Source organism: Sebastes fasciatus, chromosome 18, assembly GCF_043250625.1.
Source record: "Sebastes fasciatus isolate fSebFas1 chromosome 18, fSebFas1.pri, whole genome shotgun sequence".
NCBI classification, from domain to species: Eukaryota; Metazoa; Chordata; class Actinopteri; order Perciformes; family Sebastidae; genus Sebastes; species Sebastes fasciatus.
In genome coordinates, this window is record NC_133812.1 from 8,980,418 (window position 1) to 9,006,614 (window position 26,197).

General features: G+C 40.6%; 1 protein-coding gene across 1 annotated transcript; it reads left to right on the forward strand.

The window, feature by feature from the left end:
- Positions 1–2,707: 2,707 nt before the first annotated feature.
- On the forward strand, positions 2,708–25,958 carry sptlc2b (serine palmitoyltransferase, long chain base subunit 2b). Its single transcript, XM_074614757.1, has 12 exons — positions 2,708–3,003; positions 6,741–6,935; positions 8,420–8,574; positions 9,348–9,496; positions 10,429–10,553; positions 12,023–12,116; positions 13,479–13,584; positions 14,677–14,896; positions 15,866–15,992; positions 19,858–19,993; positions 20,324–20,453; positions 23,641–25,958. Exons 1-12 carry the CDS (start codon positions 2,848–2,850, stop codon positions 23,752–23,754), a joined length of 1,707 nt encoding a protein of 568 aa, XP_074470858.1. The 5' UTR covers positions 2,708–2,847; the 3' UTR covers positions 23,755–25,958.
- The last annotated feature ends 239 nt before the right edge of the window (positions 25,959–26,197 follow it).

Here is a 26,197-nt window from a genome sequence, read left to right on the forward strand (position 1 = left end):
CTATACTAGTGGTCGCCCTTTGCCCTGTAGTGTAGTACACCGTGAAGTAAAAGGCCCATAATGCAATAAAGTCATTATGTGTCACGAATTCTTAAATCAGTTTAAAGGAGGATTAAGCCATTAGTTCATGCGCCGTGAGATTATGTTGTTTACATAGCCGGATGGGGTCAAGATAAAGGGCCAAATGTCACAGGTTGCACTTTAACACCAGGGTCATAAACTCATCAGCCACATGTTATGTGTGTTGTATGTTAATGGGCAGTTAAAAACAGTTAAATAATCCACTCAAATGTTGCCAAAAACAAAAGCTTTGGGACATTTTTATTACTAAAAAGACCAAGATGTTCCAGTGCAAGTGAAATGTTTGTGTCTGCAGGCATAAATACTTTTCAAACTGTATTAAGAAATCTCATGTACAAATTTATATGCCGGCTTAATCGATCTGAGAATGACATAATCTTGCGGTTGTCTAACATCAGATTTAGCACTACACGGTACCAATCACAGCTGTGGAGGCACTGGTATAGTTCTTTATATGTAAGACATTGATGTATGTATATATTTATATTTTTGATATCTTTTAATCATGACTTTTTATAGTGTTTCCTGTATTGCAATGTATTATATGTAATGTATTGTTGTTGTTTTTTCTTTTTTTCTTATCTGGAACTTGAGTCTGCAATAAAGTTTGAGTTGAATAGATGTACTACATGGGTGGAGACTGGCCTATGGGAATCTCCTTGGAGATAGCCTTGACCATCTTCCCAGCCCAGGTGAGAAATAGCGTCACTGGAAAAAGGTATTGTTACGGAGCTGACGCCTAAGCAAAGGTTATTATGGGTTATTTCCTCGGGCTGGGCTTCAGGACGTCCCACGCTGAAGAGAGGGTGACGCCTAGCAAAGAGTGAGAAGTGGGACAGGAGCGCTCACACTGTTCAACATTAACAGATAAAGTACAGAAAATGTTAACCTGTCACCAAAAATGTCCTGAAGTGTTTCTTGAATTTTTCAGATCTAATTATCCAGTTAATATGGAGGACCACCAAGAGTCACAGAAATAGTAATAGAGCATTAAATCGTTTAATAACTAATTGTACAATACAAATAGGCATTAATACATTTGTTTACAAATTAATTTATCAATCTATGAATAAATGGACTAAATTACATTGTAATTTATTATTTGACATTTTGATGAGCAATAAAAAGAAGAATTATAAAAATGTAAATATTAATCTATCAAACCCATTAAAATGTCAAATAATTAATTACTTTGTGATTTAGTCCATTTATCCTTACATTAATAACTACATTTAAAAAACAATTTATTAATGCCTATTTTTATTGTAAAATGAGTTCTTAATCAATTAAATGCTTTATTACTATCTCCGTGACTCTTGTGGTCCTCCTTACATTAATGGTTTGATTATTTTGTACACAGGGCCTGCAGAAAAAAAAGATCAAATAATATTTTACATACTTTTGCAAATTTGAATTCATAAAATGGTCGACAACTGCTGGCAATAAACTGATGGGGAATTAGTGACTCTGTTATTCATTGATTGGCATAAAAGTAGCCATATTAAACATAATGAGTTTTGGAAATACAGCGTTTACAACATCTACCATGTACAAATCTTTTCTCGTAGAATGTTAACTCCCCCTAATTGCTAATAGCCCTCAAATTCTTGATGAGAGGTAAATACAAGACATGATCGGTGTCTCCAATGTCATACAACCAGGGTCTGAAATTAACCTTTTTCCTCACCTGCCACTATGGCAGGTCACTGAACATTTCTACCGGCCACTCATTTTTTTTTGTCCGCCACTTCTGAGATCTAGTTAGAACACTTTAAAATTGTAAACACTGAGTCAGTGGTACCAGACTGTAGAATTATGGAATATATAATGTAACCTTAATGCATGACTATATTTGGTAACACTTCATTTTACAGGTCTGCAAATTTCATGATAATTAGGTGATAATTAGCAAGTAACCTATTTGAAATTTCTTTGGAATTACTGCCAAATTACCCCAAATATTGATATATTATTAATTATGATCTTTTTATCAGAAGACATGGGAATAATGCATATCAATTAACTTTGTATTCTTTTTCCTGGAAATGTATTAAATGAATTACCAGTTATTGAGAAATAGCGGAATATAATTATTAAATAATGTTTGTAATAAAGTAATTTTCAATAAATTTTGAGGTAAATATTGGGGGTAATTTGGCAGTAATTCCAAAGAAATTTCAAATAGGTTACTTGCTAATTATCACCTAATTACAGCGAAATGTGCAGACCTGTAAAATGAAGTCTTACCCAAAATTTAATTTAGGCTTTAGAATTGCTTTGTAAAAATGATATTGCCATGGTGGCACCTGACTTTTTTTGTTTTTGTTTTATATATATATATATATATATATCTTTTTTTTCTTTTTCCCATTCTTTCTTTTCCTCATAAAAAAATAAAATAAAATGAAATGTGGATAAAACTAAATGTAGAGATAAAAAGAAAACTTTAAAAAAGCCAACATAACTGGGCAAGATCAATATCAAGGGACTGTGTGTACAGTGTGTGCGCTTGAGAGGGTATGAACTTGTCCACTGTAGACGATCTTTGTACTGGAGTAACAGCATTAGCCAATGAGACTCCTCGGAGGGGGCGGGGACTTCCGGCAGACTGGTGACGTCACACAGAGCAGAGTGGGCGTTTTGATCCGTCTCCTCCTCCTCTAGCTCAGCTCATACATACATGACTTCACGGTTAACATTACACAAGTTGGGCAACTTCAAACCGTGAGATTTTAACAGTCGCAAGTCGGCACGACAAGACAAAAGATGACGGAAAGCTCCGCGAACAAGCTGCTGAACGGAGACGCCTGTCACCGGACGACAAGCGGCAGAAAGACAACCAGTAAAAATGGCTTCGTGAAGAACCACTGCCTGTTTCTACAGCAACAGAAGTACCGTCGCCCCGACAGCCCCAGGGACAAGGTAGGGCCCAACCGTCAACTAACGGCTCGATAGGGCAGCACCATAGTTACCACTGGTGTGTTCAGGTACTGTGGGAAGAGTTTGAATTAACAGTTTAGCTCATGTGTTATTAGTTAGTTTGTTTTGTGTTGCTATAAATGCAATGAATTCTTGTTTTGAAGTATATTTTATTTACAGGCACACGTAATGTCACCTCACATGTGAACTGTGTATTATTAGCTAATGCAGCTAATTAGTTTAGCTTATATATAGTTTATATAAGGGCTTGTGTTTAGCATTGTGTCCTAGCTTAGCTTAGTTTGTCCCAATGCGACATGTTTATCAAGCTAGCTGTTACCAGGAATTACATTTCTGATACTTAGCTAATTCTTTAATCTCGTGGATTTCAAAATACTTAATATTATTAACACTGTGGTTTTAAAACGCAAATTTAGCTTATAACCAGTAGCAGTAGCACATACTACTGGTTACAAGCTAAACATTACTATGTAACCAGTAGCACATACTACTGGTTACATACTACTGTTTACAAGCTAAACATTACTATGTAACCAGTAGCACATACTACTGGTTACATACTACTGTTTACAAGGTAAACAGTAGTATGTAACCAGTAGCACATACTACTGGTTACAAGCTAAACATTACTATGTAACCAGTAGCACATACTACTGGTTACAAGCTAAACGGTAGTATGTAACCAGTAGCACATACTACTGGTTACATACTACTGGTTACAAGCTAAACAGCAGTATGTAACCAGTAGCACATACTACTGGTTACAAGCTAAACAGTAGTATGTAACCAGTAGCACATACTACTGATTACATACTACTGTTTAGCTTGTAACCAGTAGTATATGTGCTATGAAAGCTGCACTTGTTTTTTGCTGTTTAAACTTCTTGTTTAGTAGTACATGCCACCTGAACCCAGGGAGGATTGTAGTGTTGTAACCTTACACTCTGTTGTTGTGAAGACCGGTCTCTGTTTACACTGACTCCAGTGTGAAGAGGACCCGGGCCCTGTAGTGTTATTACCAGATAAGCTGTCTTGTCCGTCTCCCTTGGGAGAGGAGGGGGGCAGAGTCAGAGTGGGCCCACTTCCACATGACACTTTAGCGGGAGAGGAATGTCTCCAGGCTAGGGAGGGTGTGGTCCCTCCGAGGGTGGAATGAAAAGCACAGAAAACAAGAGTCTATGGGGTGAAGGAGGGGTACACACACATGCCTTTGTTTTTCAGTTATTTAGGTTCACAACACAGAAGAGAAAATCGTCTGAGGATACGGAAAGAAATGCATCTCTCTCATATGCTGTATGAGAATATCAAATTGCAACAGCATAAAGCTGCTGATTTCAACATAAAGTGGATTTACACAATTAGGTCCTGATGCTTTGGCTGTCATACCAATGAAATCCTTATGCATTTCCATTCTGCCAGAATTTAGAAGAAGCTGCAGGTCATATCGCTGCTGCTGATAATGCTATCAAATATTTGTCTGATTCCCAACTTAAACAGGGAAATACTTAACTTACTTGTGTTAAGTATTTGGAGCCACAAGACTAACAAATTACTTTTTTTTTTTTTTTTTACCTTGGATGATTTTATATCTCTCAGATGAACTAGGCCAGAATGTTGATATTTTTTTCAGTGATATCAAACAGTGTGATTGGGCCAACCTGAATGATTATGCACAGCAATTACCAGTGTACTACTTGAAGGTTAGGATTGCTATCAACTAAGGCTGACCCGAATGCTTTGACTGTTGCCATGGTAATCAACCTCAAAATCAGTATAAGTATGTAATAATAAAGTATAAATCCCCAAATAGCCCATGAAATAAGGAATAATCCCACAACATTATTCATTATTCATATTCAAAATTCATTATTATTAGTTGTTCTCAGACAGATATTTAGTTACTGTATGTGTAGAGGTGCGTGTGTGTACAGTAGTGTGACAGCGGCACTGTCCCAAAGCTTCGAATACCTTCGAATGTACCCAAAAAATGGTATTCGGGACAGCCCCACTATCAACACTGAAAAAGTGACATCATGCCATCCTGCTGTGATATGAGCTCTGCTGGTTCTTGATAAGGCAACTGAAATTGGAGTTAGATGCACATAGAGCTAAGAGGAATCAGGGTGGAGAGGAGCACTGTGTCTCTTGTGGCTGTACCTTCAGTGTTTCTTAAATCATCTGGTCAAACTGACTGGCCTCTGTCTGTCAACTCATATTAACAAGTACATTATTTAGATGAATTTGACAGTATGCCTGAGTCTCTGTCTTTGACCAGTAATTAATGTCCTCCTAGGTCTGTGTCCGTAGCTTGAAAATGGATCTTTTCTTATCAAGCTAGCCACAATCCCCATATTGAGAATATAGGGAAATGGTTGGAAGTGGGGTTTTTTGTGAGCAGGTAGGAATAAATGTACTCAGCTTTCAGCTGGGATGGTAGTGTCAATAATCAGTCTGTAAAAATAAGCTGTAACTTGAATAAGCAATTGCCTTTTCAATTAGCATCGAGAGGACTTACCCATTTATTTACTCTGTTTTAGGCCTAATGCAAAACATACACCATGTGCAAGCTTTTCCTATTGTCTATACACAGTGTAATACGATCATCATCTCTCGAATTGCACAGCAATCACGTGAAAGAGCATGAGTTTGTGGGTCCTTCTGGGGACAGTCGCTGTGCTGTTCAGCTTTAAACGAACGGCACAGGTCTACCTCTCCTCAGTCCGTGTTTGTCCTCAGGTATAAAAGAAGATGAAGCAAATATGACGTCAGTGAAACTGTATTTAGCTGCTGTGGTTGGCATCAGTATGCAACAGTCTCTTTGAGCGGTGTACTTGGATGTGAATTTGTGCTCCATGTTTGACAGTTCACAAACTATGGCTTCTGACCTGCTAACTTTAGAGAAAGGAACCTGTTTGACCGGCTTTAAACACACACACACACACACACACACACCACACACACAGTGCAGTGCTCTCCCGTTCCCTGGCTCAGAGGTATTTCTTGGAGAAGCATGACTGGTCACATGAGCTATGGTTGCTAAGCTGCAGGGCAGAGCCTGTAATGAGTGACCACCCTCATTTGTTTAGTGTTGGTTTTGCAGACAGCCAGTCCACAGTCCAGCTCGAAATGATGCTCGTATTTTTTTTTTACTTTTTGTGGAGCTCCTCCGGTGTGTGACCACATTTTATGTAGTCCCATAATCCAAGATCAATATTGCCATTCATAAAACTCAATGAATTAGAACCGTGTGTTGATGGCCATTTTACTGCTCACTGGTCCACAGGGACCTGGGCATGGTTAGGTCTCCGAGAATTAATGCGCTTATTGTAGCCTTTATTAGGTTTCTAACTCTTTCCAACAAAAACACAATTTTAACAAATCAGCCCTGCTGTCGTCTAGTGTGTGCCCAGCTTATACTGGATTGGTCTGCTCTGCTTTCTAGTGCAATTTATTGGGCTGCCTAGTGGGGCAGCTTTAATGAGTAAACAGACTTGAGGCGTGGATAAACCATTACCTTTTTAAAGGAAAAACCACCAGCTGGAATGATTTTTTTTCAAGTTGTAAGAGTTAGTTAACATTATTACTCCTAAATCTGTGCCTTGGTCGTAGATTTGTTTGGGGAAAAAGGTCTTTGGTTTAACTACTTTTTAAATTTCAATTATAATTGTAACTTGTAGAGACATGTAATTACAAATTATTTTACTTTATTGTCTCCCCAGAACCAAAATGTCCCACACAACTCCAGCCTGTACAAGAAGCCCTTTGCGGAGTCTTTCGAGGAGACTCCTCTACTGGTGGCCGTGCTCACCTACATGGGCTACGGCATCCTCACCGTCTTTGGCTACCTCCGAGACTTCCTCCGCCACTGGAGCATCGAGAAGTGCAACGTGGCTCGGGAGAAAGAGGAGCAGAAGGTAAAGTAGTTTGTACCCCTTTGAGTGCTAAAGGGGATTAAAAAACAAACTGAATGTAAAGCCATTCAAGGTGAATTTGGTGACAGAAAAGTTCAAACCATGGCTTTAGTCAGACCAATCGTTCCAAGACTTTCTTTGAAAAACTGCTTATGATACCAAAGACGCTCTATAACTAAAGCTGGGAACACACCAACCCGACATCAGAGAACTAGCGACGACGGAGGCTGCCTGTTGCGTCGCCTCACATTGCCTTTGTTTTGACTGACAAGTTGCACCCAAACACACCGCAAAGTCTACAGCTGACGGCGAGTTAGCACAGACGTTCTGCTCCTGCGTGAGATGAAATAACTGTCCCAACCAGCAGATAGCTGTAGTCTGTATTCATCATTCAAAAATGGAAATCGGAAGGCCGAGGACTGCGGCTATACAAGCTGTTGTTATGATACGTACATGAAACAAAGCAGCGTTTGCCAACCATTTTCACACCACTCTCACTCACTGCTTAGCGTGATTCCAGGTGGCCATGTCGTTGTGAAAACATCTGTGTATTGGCCGACGGCCAACTATCGACTTGGTGTGTCAGGGCTTTAAGATGACCCATTACAAATAAGCCAATGATTTGAAATGATACACACTTCCTTTCTCCTAATTGGACGTGTTCTTGTTTTGTTTGGGCCACTCCCCCCACCTCGTTTTGAAGTGTTCTGAACGTTGTGTGGTTGGATGACAGCAGATTGGGTTACATTTGCATAATGTATTTATATTTTCTTTTGCTAAGATTAGATATTTACACATCTAACAGCCATATTTAGCATTATGAAAATTAGTTAGCTAGGAAGTTTGTGAACATTAGTTGCCAGATCTCGCAAGAGCGTGTTGATGAGACGGAGAAAGGTCTTGAACAAAGTAAATTTCCTCCTGATTTGTCTGTTTGAAAAATCCAATTTTAGTGTCGGAATATTTGAAAGATACGTGGCTTGTGAAAAATGGGTGCAATATTTACTTTGGTGACTATGGGATGAAAGAATCAGTCATAATCTGTGTTCACGTTCACTTCTCCCATTGGAGTTAAGAGACTCAGGTCATGCCGCTCATCTCCTAAAGGGGCGGGGGGGGTGGCCAAACCCACGTGACACAGATACAAGAAACTTACTCAGTGCGCTGTCACTGTCTCTGATAATACTTATACGTTTTTTCTGTTTTGGATTTGTAAGCACTCACTTTTATTACAGCCCTGCCTTCAAGGTTCCATATTTTGATTTTCAGATTTCTAATCCTGGATAAGAACTCGTACAAATCATCTCCTGCCACATTAGCTGTCACACGATTTCAAGTCTTTCACACTCTCTGTCACACTCATTATATCTGGTTCAACAGTAATCATTGACTGTCGCCCTCATTTGTCGCAGAACAAAGAGAGCTCCCTTAGAATATAATGAACTGCCATTAAGAAATCACCCACACTTTCCCATTTCCCCCTGCAGGATTTCGTCCCCCTCTATCAGGACTTTGAGAACTTTTACACCAGGAACTTGTACATGAGGATTCGAGACAACTGGAACAGACCCATCTGTAGTGTCCCTGGTGCTAAGATGGACCTGGTGGAGAGAGTTTCCCCCGACTACAATTGGACCTTCGAGTAAGTTGCTGCACTGTTGTGCAGTTATGACTAAAGTTTAATGTTCCGTATCTGTATGTGCGCAGGGTTAATTTAGAATCAAGGCGTTGTCCATGACGGCCATCACTCCCCCAGGGGTGTGTTTCTGTGACACTGATCCTTAGCTCAACAGGAAGTTCACTGATGTGCACTTTAAGTCACTGACCTCTTATTTCTGATAATAAGCATGACGTAAGCCATGCTTCAGATGTTGAAAGCTCTAGTATCTGTCACATGGTACTGTACAGAAACACTATACACTAACACAGCCCTAAACACACAGTCCTCTATAAATGACAGAGGTAGTGTAAATACAATCCTTTCGAGACTGCACAACATTTTATTGAATGGCATATAATTGATTTAACTTTGTCCCATTATCTTAATTTATTCCCTGTTGTTACCTAAAGGTAATTGTGACTCACTGTTTCACAAGAACTGCTTGAGTTCTGTGATGTTTTAAAACAGAAAAATACAGTAACATACGCCAGATAACAATGAAGGTTGTGTCATATTTGTCCTATTTATCTCATTGGAATGTACAGTATAATATGAACCATTCCAGCTGAATTCCCTTGGGACAATAAACTATTGTATGACTGCCAGTTATCATGCACGTTGATAATAAAGGATAACATTGAACAGGAAACGGTTGCCAGGCAACCAGGGCAGCCAGGCACACATGTTGAAGATAATTATTTTCCATTAACCTAGAGTCAGGGTACCATTTGTCTGACTTTCTCTGTCTCTGTCAGGCACACAGGCAGAGTGGTGAAGGACGTCATCAATATGGGCTCATACAATTACCTCGGCTTTGCTGAGAACACAGGGGCTTGTGCCGATGATGCTTTGGAGGCCACGGAAAAGTATGGCGTTGGCGTGGGCAGCACTCGCTGTGAGATGGGTAAGGGTTAAAAAAAAAGTTAGATCTGTTTTTTTTTGTTTTTTTAAGCTTTCATAATTTGTCCTCATCTAAAAGTGCTTTTATCATAGAAATTGAGTCAATTCATGATCAAATGGACCCTGGCTGGTAAACAGCTGCTCCCTCTTTTGTCCGTTGCTCTTTCAGCGTACAACAGAGGCTACAGGCTTAAGTGGTTTTGAAGGACTGAAAGGTTGAATTTGAAATACAGTGAAGTATTGTGAAAGCTTTGAAGTTCAAGTCCGTTTCAGTTCAGCACATTGACGCTGGCAGCTGCTGATTAGTTTGTCACATTTAATCTTGTAATCTTTAGCAAAAGAAAAACTGAGGTTCGTGGTGTATTTAGCTTAAAGGGGCCCTATGGAGTTTTCTTTCAAAAAAACAAAAGTTATGTTTACATTCAGTGGTATTCACCAAAATATTTTGTATGTATGATCCTTCCTTGAGGTCTACCAAACGTGTCCTTCCTCATAAAACATTTGCAAAGCCGATTTATGGTTTTGATGATTTAAAGTATTTTAAATCCAGCATTGTTTACATCCTAGCTTGCATTGTTTGTCTTCCTTTCCTTTGCTGGCGCTTTGCACCACGTCTTGGCATGTTGCCGCCACCTGTTGATGAGTAGAATAGTCTGACATCACTGGCAGGACTGTGTATTGCGTTACGTATACAAGTTCTTGTGCACATACACAAGATAAACACAGGGACCCATCCGTAGAATAAACGCTCCATAGCGCTACTGGAGATCAAAAACTCCAAAGGGAACCTTTTAAGGAAAGTGGACTGACCTCACTGTTTGTTTAACAGTTATAAGAAAACAAGTGGGACTTAAACATTTCTCCCTTAAGACAACTCTGCAAGTCACAGTACACTGATGGGATATTGTACTTAAACTGAGATTATGTTGTTTCCAGGGAACCTGGACATCCACGAGGAGCTGGAGCAGTTGGTTGCCAGGTTCCTAGGTGTTGAGTCATCCATGGCTTTTGGCATGGGCTTCGCAACCAACTCCATGAACATTCCTGCTCTCACCGGGAAGGTATGGAATTTCATTCACTTCCTCTGTTGTTGTTTTTCCTCTCCCTAGAGCATACCGCTCTTCTTGATTTGATTACTTTTTAATTTAGTTTTCTGTGTGTTATAGTTACAATGGCCCCTGCAGTGTGGGTATACTGTAATTGTATTTGAGTGCCATTAACAGTTTTATTGTTATGAAAAAAACACTGTTTCCCTTGTAAAGTGAAAACATGCTACGTTTTCAGATGTATGGCCAAGTTTGAAGAGTTCAGACTGTACCACAACACACTAGTTTCCTGGCCAGAGTTTTCAAAACATCTTGAGTGCAGGGGGTTGGAGATTGATATTTGACAAGTCCCAGCCACTGTTGTTCTAACCCCAACAAATCACAGTCTTTACCCGCCTCCTTACTTGCCTTCTTCTTCCCGAGCCAATTTCACTTGAACAGGAAGTAGAACTCTGAGCTGACAGGCGTGTGTACCTTGTGAGTCAAAGAACACTGACAACCACATGAGTGAAAAACAGACATGTAAATGGACAAAGAGAGAGAGAGAGAGAGAATGACAGCAAGACAGTTAAGATTTGAGTCATTGCCACTGTCACAAGGGTTCATAAATTCTTAGCAATACCCGTCACTTTTCTGCTAGCTCACATCCTTATGTGACGGCATGATTGTGTGTTGTGTAACAGGCCCATTTATATATGGCCAGAGGAAATGGTGTGACCTGTCTGAACGTTTGGGCGTGTTGGCTTTAAGAGGTGGATAAGGTGTCAGCAATATTTATGATATAATGAACAAAATATTTTCCATCCTGGAAACATATTGCCTTGTTGTGATCAGTCAAACTCTGAGAGAAATCTTAATATGGCTTTAAAATAACACAAGTCTTCTTTTATTGTTTTCACAGTCGGTGCAAACTTCACACAGGGTTATGGGTCCATTTCAATTCCAATATTTGGGATCATTATTTCCCAATTTATTAAAATTTATAATTGAATAATAAGTATTATTTGACAAACAAGAACGTACATGGTACTTTTTTGCCTTTTCACGCTTTTCTGAGGGAAGAAAACACTATATGGACATTGTGTTAGTGCATCTATTGATGGTAGTAGGTATACTTAGTCACACACATAGTATTAAAGGTTCATGCGAACAGCGTAACTCGAACAAGCCTGGATCATTGGCCACGCTTCGGGTATGTTCCAGTATTCCTCAAAGAGGAATGCTCAGAGGCTGGGCTAGAAAGACATTGCTCAACACAAACACTCCCAGCATGTGAAATCCTGGTCGTATTAAAATTATGCAAGCAAAGCTCTAAAGAGGGTTGAGCTTGAATAGTTTTCCCTGAATAGTGTTTGACCCCCCTGGCTAATTGGGCTAATTGCAGCACTCCTGATGTAGAAACTAAGATCATCAGCTAAGAAAATCCAAACTAGTTTAAAAAGACTATCTTATTTATTCCCCTTCACTTTTCTTCTTGTTTTTAGGGTTGTCTCATTCTGAGTGATGAGCTGAATCACGCGTCGCTGGTGCTGGGTGCTCGCCTGTCTGCCTCCACAATTCGGGTCTTCAAACACAACAGTGGGTGACTTCCAATAATAAGCACATTACAGAATTCTGACCTGGCATTAACGTCCTGAGTGATCCGATCACAAGTGGACAGCTTTAAATACGTCTGTTCACACCTGGCACTAGAATGCGTCTCCGGATGCGTCTTGAGTGACCACTTGTGATCGGATCTCACTCCCCCGATCTAAATTCCCATTTATATGCAAATAAACACGTAGTAAACACATGGATGATACAGCGCACGTTGTGACGTAATAATACAGGCACGTCAGTAGTAATGTCCTACATATTTGTGAATTCAGGTACATTTTATTAACATCAAAATAAAAGGTTATTGTCTACCGGCGGTCCTCCATACCACCAACACCGTCGCCTTTGCCTGGCAACACCAGGGCTTCAGAGCCGGGGATGTGAGCGAGCGGGTGGGCAGGTGTCGGCTCTGTGCAGAGCACCGGAATAAAAAAAAAACACATCACAGACAGTATGCTGAACTTCCTTTGCCTAGTCCGATATATATGTAGCTTATAGATAAGATATATTTTAATAAAATACAGTTTTACAGACAGACAGTAGAACACTGAGGCCGTTTCAATGTCACAAGGCAGACAAGCACTCGCATCTGCCTGTCTATTCACCTGAGGAGCACAGTGAGACCCTGCGGATCCCAGCGGGACGTCAGTTGAGTGGGCGGTCCTTAATCTGGCCCAGGACACATTCGCGTACACACTGCTAAAAGAATGTGGCCATATGTGTCTCAGACCACCTCTGAATATGGTCTGAAAGATCGGATCTCAATGCGTCTCGAGTGCGTTCTCAACTGTACATAGAGCTGTCTACTTGGGTGGGATGGGATCACCCAGGACGCATGTAAAACCAGTTCTGAACAGGGTCTTAGATCACACCCAATGTCTTTCAACACTATGAGACAGGATTTAGCTATAATCTGCTTTTCCCAACAGGAGAGCAAATACATTTAACATTGGTGCGAGTTACAGCAAGTTGCTTCACTCAATGCTATTTTGTTCTCTTAATTTATTTATACAGGGTTTTTTCACATTTAATTAACTACCACATTGCCTTTCTATTATGTAATGTATTGAATTGCACAGAAGTAGGTGTGGTGTGATTGTTGAGGACAAACACACACGTATACACACAGTCACCACAGATCCTGACTTAGTGTTATCCAAGCTCACACTCGCCAACCAGGAACCAGCCGGGTTGCCTGCTAAGAAAACACGCTCAATGCTTCAAAGGGGTTGCGATCATAAAATATTGACACTCATCCATTAATTAAAGAAAGCTCTCGTATTACTGTAGGGGAATAAAATCTATCCTTAGACAACAAAAGTTTTTGTTTTCTTTGTGTTGTAGACATGCAAAGCCTGGAGAAGCTGCTGAGGGACGCTATCGCACACGGGCAGCCGAGAACCCACCGACCCTGGAAGAAAATTCTCATTGTGGTGGAGGGCATATACAGGTACACACCATGATCTTCGTCTTTCTGTCACACACATGTACACACAGTATATGCTTTCTTGAGCTAGTTAAGCGCTAATTAAGTTTTATTTCTGTTTTTATTGGTATTTTTATATCACTGCTGTATCACATGACATTACCACATTGTTTACAGCCAATTACTTGACACCAAGTATGTGTCACTTTATTTGTGAGGAGAAGCATGAACACACCTTCAAACAGATAGTAATGTGTAGTATTTCGCTACATTCTTCCATGACATTGCCGTTGGCATGTTGGATGCATACCAGTAATTGGAGTGTTATGTGTTTAGGACCTATGACAGGCTTAGTAAATCAATACTTTTACACACTGTGACACCGTAAAATCTTATGATATGTCCCCCTCTTCACTGTAGTTGCAAACTCATTTGTAGTAAAACAATGAAGCAATATTTCAGCAGGTTAGAGTTCAATGTAGGAATATTTCTCTGCTTTTATTTCACATGATGCTACTCACACATGCTGACTTTGTATAATACATACTGAACAAAGACATTTTCTGATGGGACAAAGTGTAAATACCAATTTCACAATTTCAAGTTCACCTTTATGGCAGCACTTCCTTATATCACTCTGTTTAAATATAGAAAATAATGGCTTTTTGGAAGTGTGCCCACTCTCCTTTTAAGCATATTGTGTTCCTTGTTCTTTGCAGTGTACTTCCTATAAAGGCAATCAATCCTGTTGATCGATAGACTTCTCAGAGAAACATCCTCAATGCCCTGGCCTGCACTAATGCGATGTTAATGATGTTTCATTTCCACTGGGATTTTCAAAGCAAAAGCTTCAACACCTGCACATATGCAACTAAATGAAAGTTAAGCAGCTGTCTATAGCATCTACTGCTCACACGCTCCCTCAATTACACAGCAGCTGTCTGATGTTAGGCTTCGATTGTGTATACTGTTTTCTCCATAAAGGAGCTTTGGGCATAATATTGATAAGGGAGTGAGAAAGCTCATCACATCAAATAAACAGTTTATTTATTAGGTCTAAGTATGACATTATTACAGATGAGTTGTTGATATTTACATTATTTTCTTGTCCTGAAGTATGGAGGGGTCCATCGTGCGTCTGCCAGAGGTCGTTGCTCTGAAGAAGCGCTACAAGGCGTATCTGTACCTGGATGAGGCCCACAGTATCGGGGCCCTGGGGCCTAACGGCAGAGGAGTGGTAGACTACTTTGGCCTGGATCCCAAAGACGTCGACATCATGATGGGAACATTCACCAAGAGCTTTGGTGCTGCCGGAGGATACATTGGAGGCAAAAAGGTCGGTGAACTCTTACACAGATAAAACTAAGGCTGTGAGGTCAGACGGTGGAATATGACGCCGTCTGTGTTGTTAGGAAAATTCTGAAGCGTACTGACGACAATAGCTGGAGCACTTAGTCATCCTCTTCAGGGATTATAGTAATTTCCCAGCTGCTGAGACCCAGCACGTTGTGTGTTATTCAGTCTTGGTATTGGTCAACACTGTTTACCAGAAATTAGTAATGTAGCTTCCTTTTCTTCTGAAAAGGAACTGATTTAGTGTAAGCTTTCATTTTCAGCCTGAGTAGGCTGAACAAGGCTACTTCAGTTGGCCTAGGTTAAGAAGAATATACAAATACAAAGATGATACAAGATGGACTTAAAAACAGAAATGACTGGCTGAAACACAAATTTTTCACAGTTTGAAATATTGAACAGTTGCCATGCCCAATATTCCCAGATGATGGTGCATTAACTGAAATATTGTTTCCTTAAAAATGAGGAAACCCAACCCCAAGTTGGACCATATACAATATTTAAATTTTAAAGGTGCTTATATAACCAATTATGTACATTATGCATAATAAATAATGTGGTAATAGTAGTATAGTATTTAAAAAAAGAAAATCTAAACTCTAATAGAGACAAACTGCATTAAAAATATAGTTTTTCTCACCCTCATTAATCAGCAGCCTTAATAACAAACTTTGCATTACTTGGATTTCATCGTCTATCCATGATAGAAAGATTATGTTCTTACAGAAACAACATAAAGAGTCAACAAAACAAGACCTGCCAGTCAGAATTGTATTAATACTTAGTGATGTTATCCATCGGTGCTGCTACATTGGAACAATTGTCTCTCTCTATAATTCATGTCCTGTATGGTGCACCTGTCTTCTGTGTTGTCACACTAACCAAATTGAATGTATTGCGTCATCGTTGTCATTGTTAAATAAATTGACTTGTAATGTAATTTCTCTGTCAGGAGCTGATCGACTACCTGCGACGTCACTCTCACAGCGCCCTGTACGCCACCTCCATGTCCCCTCCTGTGGCCCAGCAGATCATCACCTCTATGAAGATCATCATGGGAGAGGACGGGACCACACTGGGTAGGTGCCAGAAAATGACACCAATCACTTAAACGTGCATCTCTGTATTGGCAGCAGCGTCGTGTTATAAGAAGAGAGGACACTAAAGGCATGTTTAATCACTATCTGGTCCAAAGATAGTGGGGCGACGGACATCATCTTTTACTATGGTTGCCATTTACAGTGGGTGTGCAGAAGCCTTTGGGAGGGAAAGACACAGAGCAAGTATAAATGCAATCTTGGTGAGCTTTATTTTTTCCCTTGCGGTTTCAGCAATTGTGAAATGTCCCAGATTTCTGGATCACTCACGTTTTGTCAGTCTGATTTGAGATTGTAGTTACACAGTACTGACTGTATTTGGCCTGACCTTCCAATCAGTGACCACAAGATGGCAGTATAAGCCTGTGTTTCAGCTTAATTCATTCCTGCAAACCAGTCCGTAGCATATAACTGGCTGACAGACGTTAGTTTCTATAGCGTTCAACTCACATAAGCTTTGCCACCTTTTGTACTTTTGACTCCTTCATACCGTGTGCTTGTTTACCTTGGAAATGTTTCATTCCCAGCAGAGAGATAAAGGCTACTATCTATGGTCAACTGGCAATTATTTACCAGTAAATAAAGGTGTGTTAGACCGCCTTATTAAACTGTGGCATGTATGAACCCATTCTAGATATAATGAAAAATGCCACAGGGGTGTGTTAGAGTGACAGTTGGGGATTTCTCTCCAAGTAAAAATGTATTACTTGAGAAAAAAACTATTTTGAAATGATTTTCTAATAGTTTGAGATGGTTACTTCACATTTTGAGGACAACTTTTGTAAGCTGAAGAGAGGTGACTTTTTTTTTCACCACCCAATCTGATAATAGCACGATAAAACCTGCAGTTTGACTCTCTCTTCAGCATGGTTTTCTATATTTGAAGGTCTCTCTGTAGTCCTCTACAGCAGCTTCCTCCTGTCTTTATCTTTTGGGATGTGCATTTTAAAAAAATGATGTGTGGACAGTTCCCTACCTCTGTCCGATTCAGCCCAGGCTGATGTAAGGTCTTGAAGTGGTGGTATGTTGACTCTTCTACCCTCTCCCTTTTATGGCTTTCAGATGTGTGTTTCTTTGTGTGTGCTTCTTTGCCTTCATGCTGGGTACAAAGCAGCATGGTGCTTAGAGCCAGAGATCTGTGCAGATCAAACCCTGTTGGACTCATCTCCTACACACACAAACAGGTCACTAAGTCTTGTTTTTGTTGCGGGGCGGCACCCCTTTACTCTTTACGAAGCTTGATTGATGCAGCCTCCCTTAAAATGCTGACTTAAGATCAGATTACCTTGCTCCCCCAGTCATTCAATCATTAGGTACAGGAAGAAACACCTTGGAGCAACCTTTTATAGTATCCACAATGTCATCCGCTCTTTCTCCAAACCATTTCTGAGAAGAGAAAGCCGGGCTGGCCAACCTTACAACATTTCCTTGTAGGACAATGACAGGCTGATTGGTTGCAGGCCCATCACTGTTTGAAATTCAGGCCTTTGAAGATTCGGACACTGACACAAAGTCGGAGTGACAGTTGAGCTGCCTGCACTCATTTTGTTGCTGCATTCAAGTTGCTGGGGACGGCGGCTCGGGGTTCTCGGCACAGGCCTGCATCAAAACGAGACATTTTCTGTTTGAAGCTTGCATTAATCAAATATGTAGATGAGACATAAAAGGGTTCAGGACATGCAAAGCTTTTCTTCAATATGAAAAGAACGCTTAAGTGCTTGAAAAGCAAAATGTCTGACTATCATGCGCTACTGTCTTTTGCCAACTGATCACTTACTGCTGAGAATAACTTTGGATTCCCTTTGACCGTGGAAAAACAATGTCTGGATAAATATAATGTCAGACTTTGTTGTGTCTCAGGGTGCTTTGAAGCCGTGGTGCTTCTGCTCTGTTTTTTCAGCACAGCCGGGCAGATGTGTGTTGCTGTTGGCGCTTCGTGCCATATGGTTGTTTGTTTGGTTAAGACGCTATCTCTGGAGGCTCAGCGCGATGTTTCACATAGTGAATCCACAGTGTGCATCAGACTGACACGTGAGGATTGATGCCTGTTTAGTTTCAGCCCCTTGACCTCGACCTTTAAGAATCCCGGTCATCTTCAAAGGCAAGTGGCGTAGCGCTGTCTGCAAATAAGTGTAGGACTTGGTAAAAGACATGTTTACTGATGAGGTTCACACTCATCCAATGGTTTCTTCTTTTTTTTTGTTTTCGGTTGATATGGTTTTGTTACTGGGGCAGGACTTGGCTCAGTACAAGTGACTTCTAACTCCACCATGGATGCGTTTTATTACCGAATACCATTTTTTGGGCTCTGAAGCTCCCCCGCACATGCTATTTCAAACAAAAATGTGTCATGATGAGTCCATGAGTGCTGCTCGTGTGGACCGACAGGGCGATCCGTCTTAGATCGCCCTGAAGGGGCTTCTTTCACAACAATGACCCGCTAGCTGTAAATTATCCCGCTCATTACACGGCTACTTAAGAAATTAACAATTTAACACGAAACGGTCCGCCAGAGTCCGACATCAGAACTGCGCCCATAGCAACACTCTGCTCTACATAGCAACGGTCTGCTATAAAGAAATAAGAGACCGTAGAATGCCGTGATCAGAATCAAGTATTCAACAAAGCCGTGTAATAACTAATAATAATTAACGCTGAATATGAATAATGTTGTGGGATTAATCTTTCTTTCATGAGCTATTTTGGGATTTATACATTATTACATACTTGTATATAAAAACAAAACAAAAAACAATGCATTCGGATACTGATTTTGAGGTCAATTACCATGGCAACGGTCAAAGCTTCAAAGCATTGCTCGGCTGTAAGTCCATGCGTCATGCAGCCTGCGGAGGCTTCTACTCAGCCTTTTCGGCCCTAGCCTCGCAGTTGTTTTGCTCCGACATAAGCAACGGCGATTCCGACATAAGTAACAGTGATCCCGACGAGCCAAGCACTTGGCACTCAGCCAGACATTCTCCTTTCTCTTCTGAGATGAACAGCATAGTGCTGCAACACGAGTCTTTAGGTTTAATTTAAGGCATTCATTTTTATTCTGTTATTCTACAGTATTGTTATTTGCAATGTTACTGAATAAGAAGCATTTTCCAAAAGGTTTGGTGTGTTTAATGCATGTTTGTCATCCTGCGGGGGTTAAAAAATCGAAAATTGAAAATCTATAACCTACCCAACGAACAAATAACCGGATAGTCGAATAAATAAATAAATAAAATGCAGAAATCATCAATAATGGATGACTCTGCAAAAGGACATGCTGTTTCCTTCACTTGGCCTCTGAACAAGAGCTGATAATACCGTTTTACGAGGCTTACAAGCATAACAAAAATAATAAATAAAAAGTAGTGTTGTAGAACCTGCGTACACCCACAGGTGTTTTCACTTATTGTGGCTCTGTACAGGTTGCGTGCGTGCGGTCACCACATGAACTAATGGGACTAATAAAGGTGTAAGTCGTTGCGCTCTAACAGGTGCAACAGGGTGATGATGATCAGAAGAGGTATAATCAGGCAAACAAAGTGAAAACACCTGTGTGGGTGCACCAGGGGTGAGAGAGGCCTTTGAACAAAGAAGTTAAGAGATGCAAACTGGTAGATACTTGTTACCAAGGTTGTCTAATTGCAACAGAACAACTGTTTTAATATATTTTTCTCATCTCAAATATAGTCTTCGTTCATGGTTAAGAGCTCGGGTTACAATAAAGTCCACCTAACGACCTATTAAGTATACACAGTCATTTAACTGTTGTCCATCCAAGTTACCAAAACAAGCTTATAAAATATTTATGCTCACATTGTGAAACATCCCTCTGTTTATCTGCCCTTTCCAGGTGCTGATCGCCTCAGACAGCTATCAGAGAACACCACCTACTTCCGCAGGAAACTCCGCGAAATGGGCTTCATCATTTACGGCAGCGATGACTCGCCCGTAGTACCCATGATGCTCTATATGCCTGCCAAAATTGGGTATGTGATTCTCCTCCATTTCATATTATTTGATATATTTTCAATGCTTTAAACATCAAGGATAATTAGGATGGCTAATCTCCCAAATGATTTCACATTTGGAAAAGACATAAGGGCTCTAATTTAAATGACTTTTTCTTACTGTTCCAACCCTTTTCCAAATAGAGTCTGACTTAATGTGTGGAAAACTGTTTATGATTTCAGTTTCACACATTAAAGAGAACACCAGCTAAGATGTGGTGATGGTGGCGGTGGCGGTGGAGAGATCACATCATCAGTTGGATTTACAAAGTGTTGCCCTGCGTCTAATGTTGTCATTACTTTTTTAAGGGCGTTTGGTCGGGAGATGTTGAAGAGAAACATAGGCACGGTGGTCGTCGGCTTCCCAGCAACACCCATCATCGAGTCAAGGGCGCGTTTCTGCGTTTCGGCCGCCCATACCAGAGAGATGCTCGACACAGTAAGTCATCCAATAATAAGTCCAATGTCTGTCCGAAACACAAAGTTAAATAATGTATCTACAGTTTATTTATCTTAAGTATTAAAAAAAAATTAATTTCCAGCAGAGACATCCCATAGGTTTACACTTTTATTATAATTTTTCATCACTACATTGAACTGTGGCTCATGATGGGTGACATAATCAACAGTTCCCTTACATTTCCTTGCCATTTGTTTCCTCTCAGATGTCTCGCCATAAAAGGACTGTCTTTAAAAATGGTGTCGAAAGTTTCCACTTGCAGTGGGAACAAAACAACTTCAAAAGGAGCATGAAAATCACTTTAAAAACGGTCATTAACACGTCAGCACAAACTGGAAAAATGTCTCTAAGAATATTTGCATTTGCTCCACTGTCATCTCTTATATGCATCAGTAAGATGATCACCTCTTTCTGTGTTGGGGGAGATGAGTAAAACTAGTTTCTTGGACAGTCTGGGCTCTTACGTTTTTATTGAATGCTGCCACTTCCAATACACGACTGACATTCGGTCTGTATTTATCATCCAAGGTGTAAAGAGAGAGTGTCTGATCAGTCTGTCCTCTTCACCACTGGATCCAGTTCAAGGGATAATGTTAGAGGACAGACTTTTATTGCTCAAAACTGAATCTTATCCTCAACATTAATTGAGTTTGTTTGGATTCACGGATCCAAGCACTCAGTAGCCTTTTCTCAGCTGTTGATCAACCAGATCTACCTGACTGCTGACTTAAGCTGGGCGTACACTGTGCGATTTTTAGCCTGTTTCTGGCCCGAATTTTGAGCCGCAAGATTCATGTTAGAGATGGACCGAATTTCAGCTTCTTCGGGCGTTGCTTTCCGTGCAGTGTGCAGGGTGGACCGAGGAACAATTAACTCCTCCCGACCGGCGGTCGGCGAGTCGGATGAATTTCTGACAAGTCATAAATTTTGGTCGGCCGTCCACAGGCTCTCACACAGTTGAAGCAGAGCCACGAGCCGATTCCCCAACGTTAGTGCCTTTTTTCCTTCTTACAGTAGACATACTCAGAGTAATCAGAGCGGCTAGCGTCGCTATCAAGATAACACTGCAGGCTACAATACATATTGTAAAACGTAGAAAGCTTATCTCCAATTCTCTCTGCAAAATGGACAAACTATACTATCCACGTCTTCCTAGCCACCTGCGCGTCCATATATGCCGGCGCCTCTGTTTTTTTGTTTGACCTTTCAGCAGACAGGGTGGCACGGATGATCAAGGCAGCACATTTCTGCCTTGTTAGCAGTGTGACCTCTGCTAGCTAGCAAAACAAACTCTACCTGCCTCTGAGCTTTAAAACAAATCTTTATTAACTGTCAACAGCCAGAACGGCGCTCAGGGGTCGACTGACCGTGTTTGTTTTTCTTCTATTTTACACGTACAGTGTGAGCACTCAGGTCGTGGCTGACGACCGGACTGTACACCGTGTGCACATAAATCGTAAGCTTTGGCTTTACATAGCAAACAATCTACTCGTACAGTAGGAGTAGGTATTATAATACAACATTTCTAAAATTGTACAGTGTATGCCCAGCTTTACAGTTTTGTGTGTGTGTCTGTCCACATACTCAAAATGTGCCTGTTGAATAATTAAGGCTCCCAATGTGTCCTTTATTATAAAAAAAGAACTTGGAAGGCCAAGCTGCCTCCGAGAATTACAGCGTGGCTCAGACGGAGACTTTTATTTGAGCTGCTCTGTCTCTCCAAAGACACTTCATTCATCTTACTGAGGAGCATGTCAACACCGTTTGTAATAGTCCATTTAAAGGGCATCAGCCTGCCTTTGTAGAGCACTTCGAGGAGCCGCTTTTTCCGTCTTTGGAGCAGCCAGCTCTCACTATTTCTCAAACCATGGAATCAGAGAAAAAAAGGTCAGGAGGAAGGTAAATTGTTTCCAGGTGCCCTGCAGTGTTGCAATGCTGATACAGCCTCTTGTGGAAAGACGTGGAGGAGTTTCTGTTCAGTTGTGGTTTACGTAGGGAGCCTTCTGTTTCACCTTTTGCTTTCGGAGACCCCTCTTCTGCAACACTCTGACATGCTTAGTGAAAAGTCCGAGTGTGATTTAGGCTTATCACTTCATTTAGCACCGACAAACCTCTTTCAAGTTGTCAAGCTATGTGTGTAGTGTGTTTAGTTGTCTTCACTTCATTTTGACTGACATATGTTAGGGTTGGGAATCAAAGACAGAATAGCAGCCGGGCCCACCGGTGGGCTGTCGGATTGTTAAGAGGTCAATAGTTTATATAATAAATAGGGCTGTCAATCGATTAAAATATTAAATCACGATGAATCGCATGATTGTCCATAGTTAATCGCGATTAATTGCAAATTGATAGCACAATTTGTATCTGTTCAAAATGTACCTTAAAGAGAAATTTGTCAAGTATTTAATACTCTTATCAACATGGGAGTGGACAAATATGCTGCTTTATGAAAATGTATGTAAATATTTATTATTGGAAATCAATTAACAACACAAAACAATAACAAATATTGTCTAGACAGGTACTGCATTTAGCATAAAAATATGCTCAAATCATAACATGGCAAACTGCAGCCCCACAGGCAACAACAGCTGTCAGTGTGTCAGTGTGCTGACTTGACTATGACTTGCCCCAAACTGCATGTTATCATCATAAAGTGGTCATGTCTGTAAAGGGGAGACTCGTGGGTACCCATAGAACCCATTTTCATTCACATATCTTGAGGTCAGAGGTCAAGGGACCCCTTTGAAAATGGCCATGACAGTTTTTCATCGCCAAAATTTAGCGTAACTTTGAAGTGTTATTTAGCCCTTTTCACGACAAGCTAGTATACCTAATGGATTCCTTATGTTTTTTAGTTTCAGAAGATACCAGTATCTTCACTCTAGCTTTAAAACTGAGCCCGCTACAAACTCAAGATCGCATGTTGCGTTAATGCGTTAAAGAAATTAGTGACGTTAAAATGAATTTGTGTTGACACGTTATTATTGCGTTAACTGTGACAGCCCTGATTATAAAAGATCGATACCTGATGTCCTTGTATCAATACAATATTGCCATGTAAAATATTGCGATACCATGCTGTATTGATTTCCCCCACCCCACCGCTAATATATAATGTCTTTTTGGATTGAGATTAATAGCATTCCTCCTGTTCTTTTGCCAGGCGTTGACGGCCACCAGTGAAGTGGGCGACCTGCTGCAGCTGAAGTACTCCAGACGTGAACAGCCTCTTCCCTCGCTTGGGTGGATGGCCGAGGAGAGCCTGTTTCAGGACTGAGCCACATCGTCCCCTTCCTGTCATATCCAACTCACCCACAACTCACTGTCCCTCCTTTACTGTACCTTTTCTGGTCTGATATCCCTCATTTTCCTCTGAGCCAGTCTCTCCACCCCACTATATCTCCTCACATCAGACTCCTGTGGACTCACTACAACCAAAGTCTTTCACAGGTCTGCCCCGTGTTGAAGCCTGCACACCAGCACCGCTCATTCGCCCGTGTGCAGTCTGTGACCTGGACCAAAATCACCCACATCTCTCTGTACGTCAACTTCAGTCTGTCCTAACTTATTGTGACTGCATCGGTCTAACGTCAAGTCTTAATTCCTGTGTGCACATCGAATGTGTATCTTATTTGTGCAATAATATCAACTTCTTTGCAATTCAAACAACCTAGAGCAAAGTAGACCAATTTTGTTTTTGGCACGAGTTCCCTACTCGTGCACTTGGAGAAAAAGAAATCTGATCGTAGCTGTTGCTATGATGAACACAAGAGGAAAAAATTTTTATATGTAAATATTATTTATCCCGAAGTTGGTGATGCTTCCTTAGGGTAGCAACCCAAACCTCAAAGAGAGATACATTATTTCACAGGAGTAGCATATGTGCTCCATATGTATTTATCTGATGGCTTTGTTTTTTTTCCTAATCACTTTTACTTGAACTGAGAGTATAGAATATTGGGTTCTTTCCCTAACCAACGGATGTATATGTATAGATATGTTTTCTACCTTTTCTCTTAAAAATGCAAAGCAAATGTTCCAAAAGAAAACATTTAACAGGGAAAGAATCCCAGGGAGCAAAGACTATAAGGAATATTTTTTACTGCTTATTTTCTAGAAAAATATTTTTCAGCCTCATTTACTGTTTACACCTGCACTCAAAAACTTGAGCACAGTGTCTTTAACATTTCTATAAGCTAACGAGCTACATGTGTGATTTTATTTTTTTCGCTAAATCCTTCTCACTCAAGTGCTTTCATGTGAATCAGCGCCGACACCAATCTCCGATCGCGATGACGCGCTGTAATTTAGATCTGTATGTATGACGATGCCGCCCCCGCGCCCATCCGATTTACAGACCGCTTTATTTATTTAAAACGTTGCCTTTCTGCTATCATATTTTTGTGAAAAAAATATTATTTTTATCTGAAAGGCAGCTCCAAATGTGTCCCCCAACACGTCTCAACTTCAGTGGCAGCACTACTGACAGGCATTGTATATGCACACATGACGTAGTCACTGAAATGTGCAAAGATTTGTGCGGGCATGCTTCAAATGTCGTAGTTTTTTTCTTTATAATTTATCGTTTGTGGTCATCTTCTGGAACGACATTCCATATCAACCTGCTTACAGTGCTTTGTTTTTACTGTTTTTGTCTGACTTTTCCGTGTGAGGTCACCCCGAAACATGGCGTACATGCCACTGTTCATGCGTGTGTGTTTATGTTTTACCACTTAATTGATGTGAATTGGAGTCAGAAAGCTGGCCACCGTCTGGCAATGTGACCATTCCTATAAATGTTCATCAAAGTGATTAAACTCAACCCAAGTTTATAGAAGCTTTTGTTGATGTTTTTGGCATTTTCGCACAGCACGCCAACTCTTTGGGGTCTCTCTTAACTTGTACATCCATTAGATATGAATCGCTTTGAGTGAGTCATTCCAATATTGTTGTTTTTATCACAGAAAATGGCTTTAATAATAACTCTGCTTTCAATAAATGTAATATGAAAGGTGGAACACATGACTATGATCTGGACTTTGCACTCTTCAGAAATGTGCCCTTGACTTAAAAAATATATATTCTCGTCAAAGTTTCCTCTCAAGCTGTCTTGCAGCACCGTGCAGTATGTTAACATTTCTGTCTATGGAGGCAAAAATGTAATTGCAAACAGCAACGTGACCGTTTCTCTCGGCCAGGTTTCCCTCATTGAAACTGAGGAATTAAAGTCGAGAGAGATTATCAAAACGCTGGGAGTTGCTCGGAGCTCTTTGATGTAACGTTTTAACGTTTTCCAACCGCAAATACCTGCAAAACTGACCTGAGGTGACCACTGGAAAAGTTGCTTATCAGTTTGCCCTTGGAGTTGTATATTTGAGCTGAAGATAAACCACTTTTAAAGGAGTTTGTAAAGCCGTGATGTTTGTTGACCATGCTGTTGGAAACAGTGCCGCAAAGATTAAATCACTTTCTTTGTATCAAGTTCTGGATTGGGTTTTGTGTTTATTTACAGCACTCACACACACACACACACACACACACACACACACACACACACACACACACAGACTGTAGTCACAACTTAAAAGCTCATGACAAACATGCTTGAAAGCCTTTTTGACTGATAAGTCACTGACATCCTGCCATTACGCAGCATTCCACACGGGCCAGTCATCCACTCCAGTCTTTTTAAAATGGTATTTTTGTGAAATAGTGGGGAC

Bases quoted from the DNA above. Each gene is read 5' to 3' on its own strand.
- sptlc2b (XM_074614757.1), top strand. From the start codon at position 2,848: ATGACGGAAAGCTCCGCGAACAAGCTGCTGAACGGAGACGCCTGTCAC. The intron at 15,993-19,857 runs GTAGGTGCCAGA...TGCCCTTTCCAG, and splicing joins AGAGGACGGGACCACACTGG to GTGCTGATCGCCTCAGACAG. The intron at 20,454-23,640 runs GTAAGTCATCCA...TTCTTTTGCCAG, and splicing joins CCAGAGAGATGCTCGACACA to GCGTTGACGGCCACCAGTGA.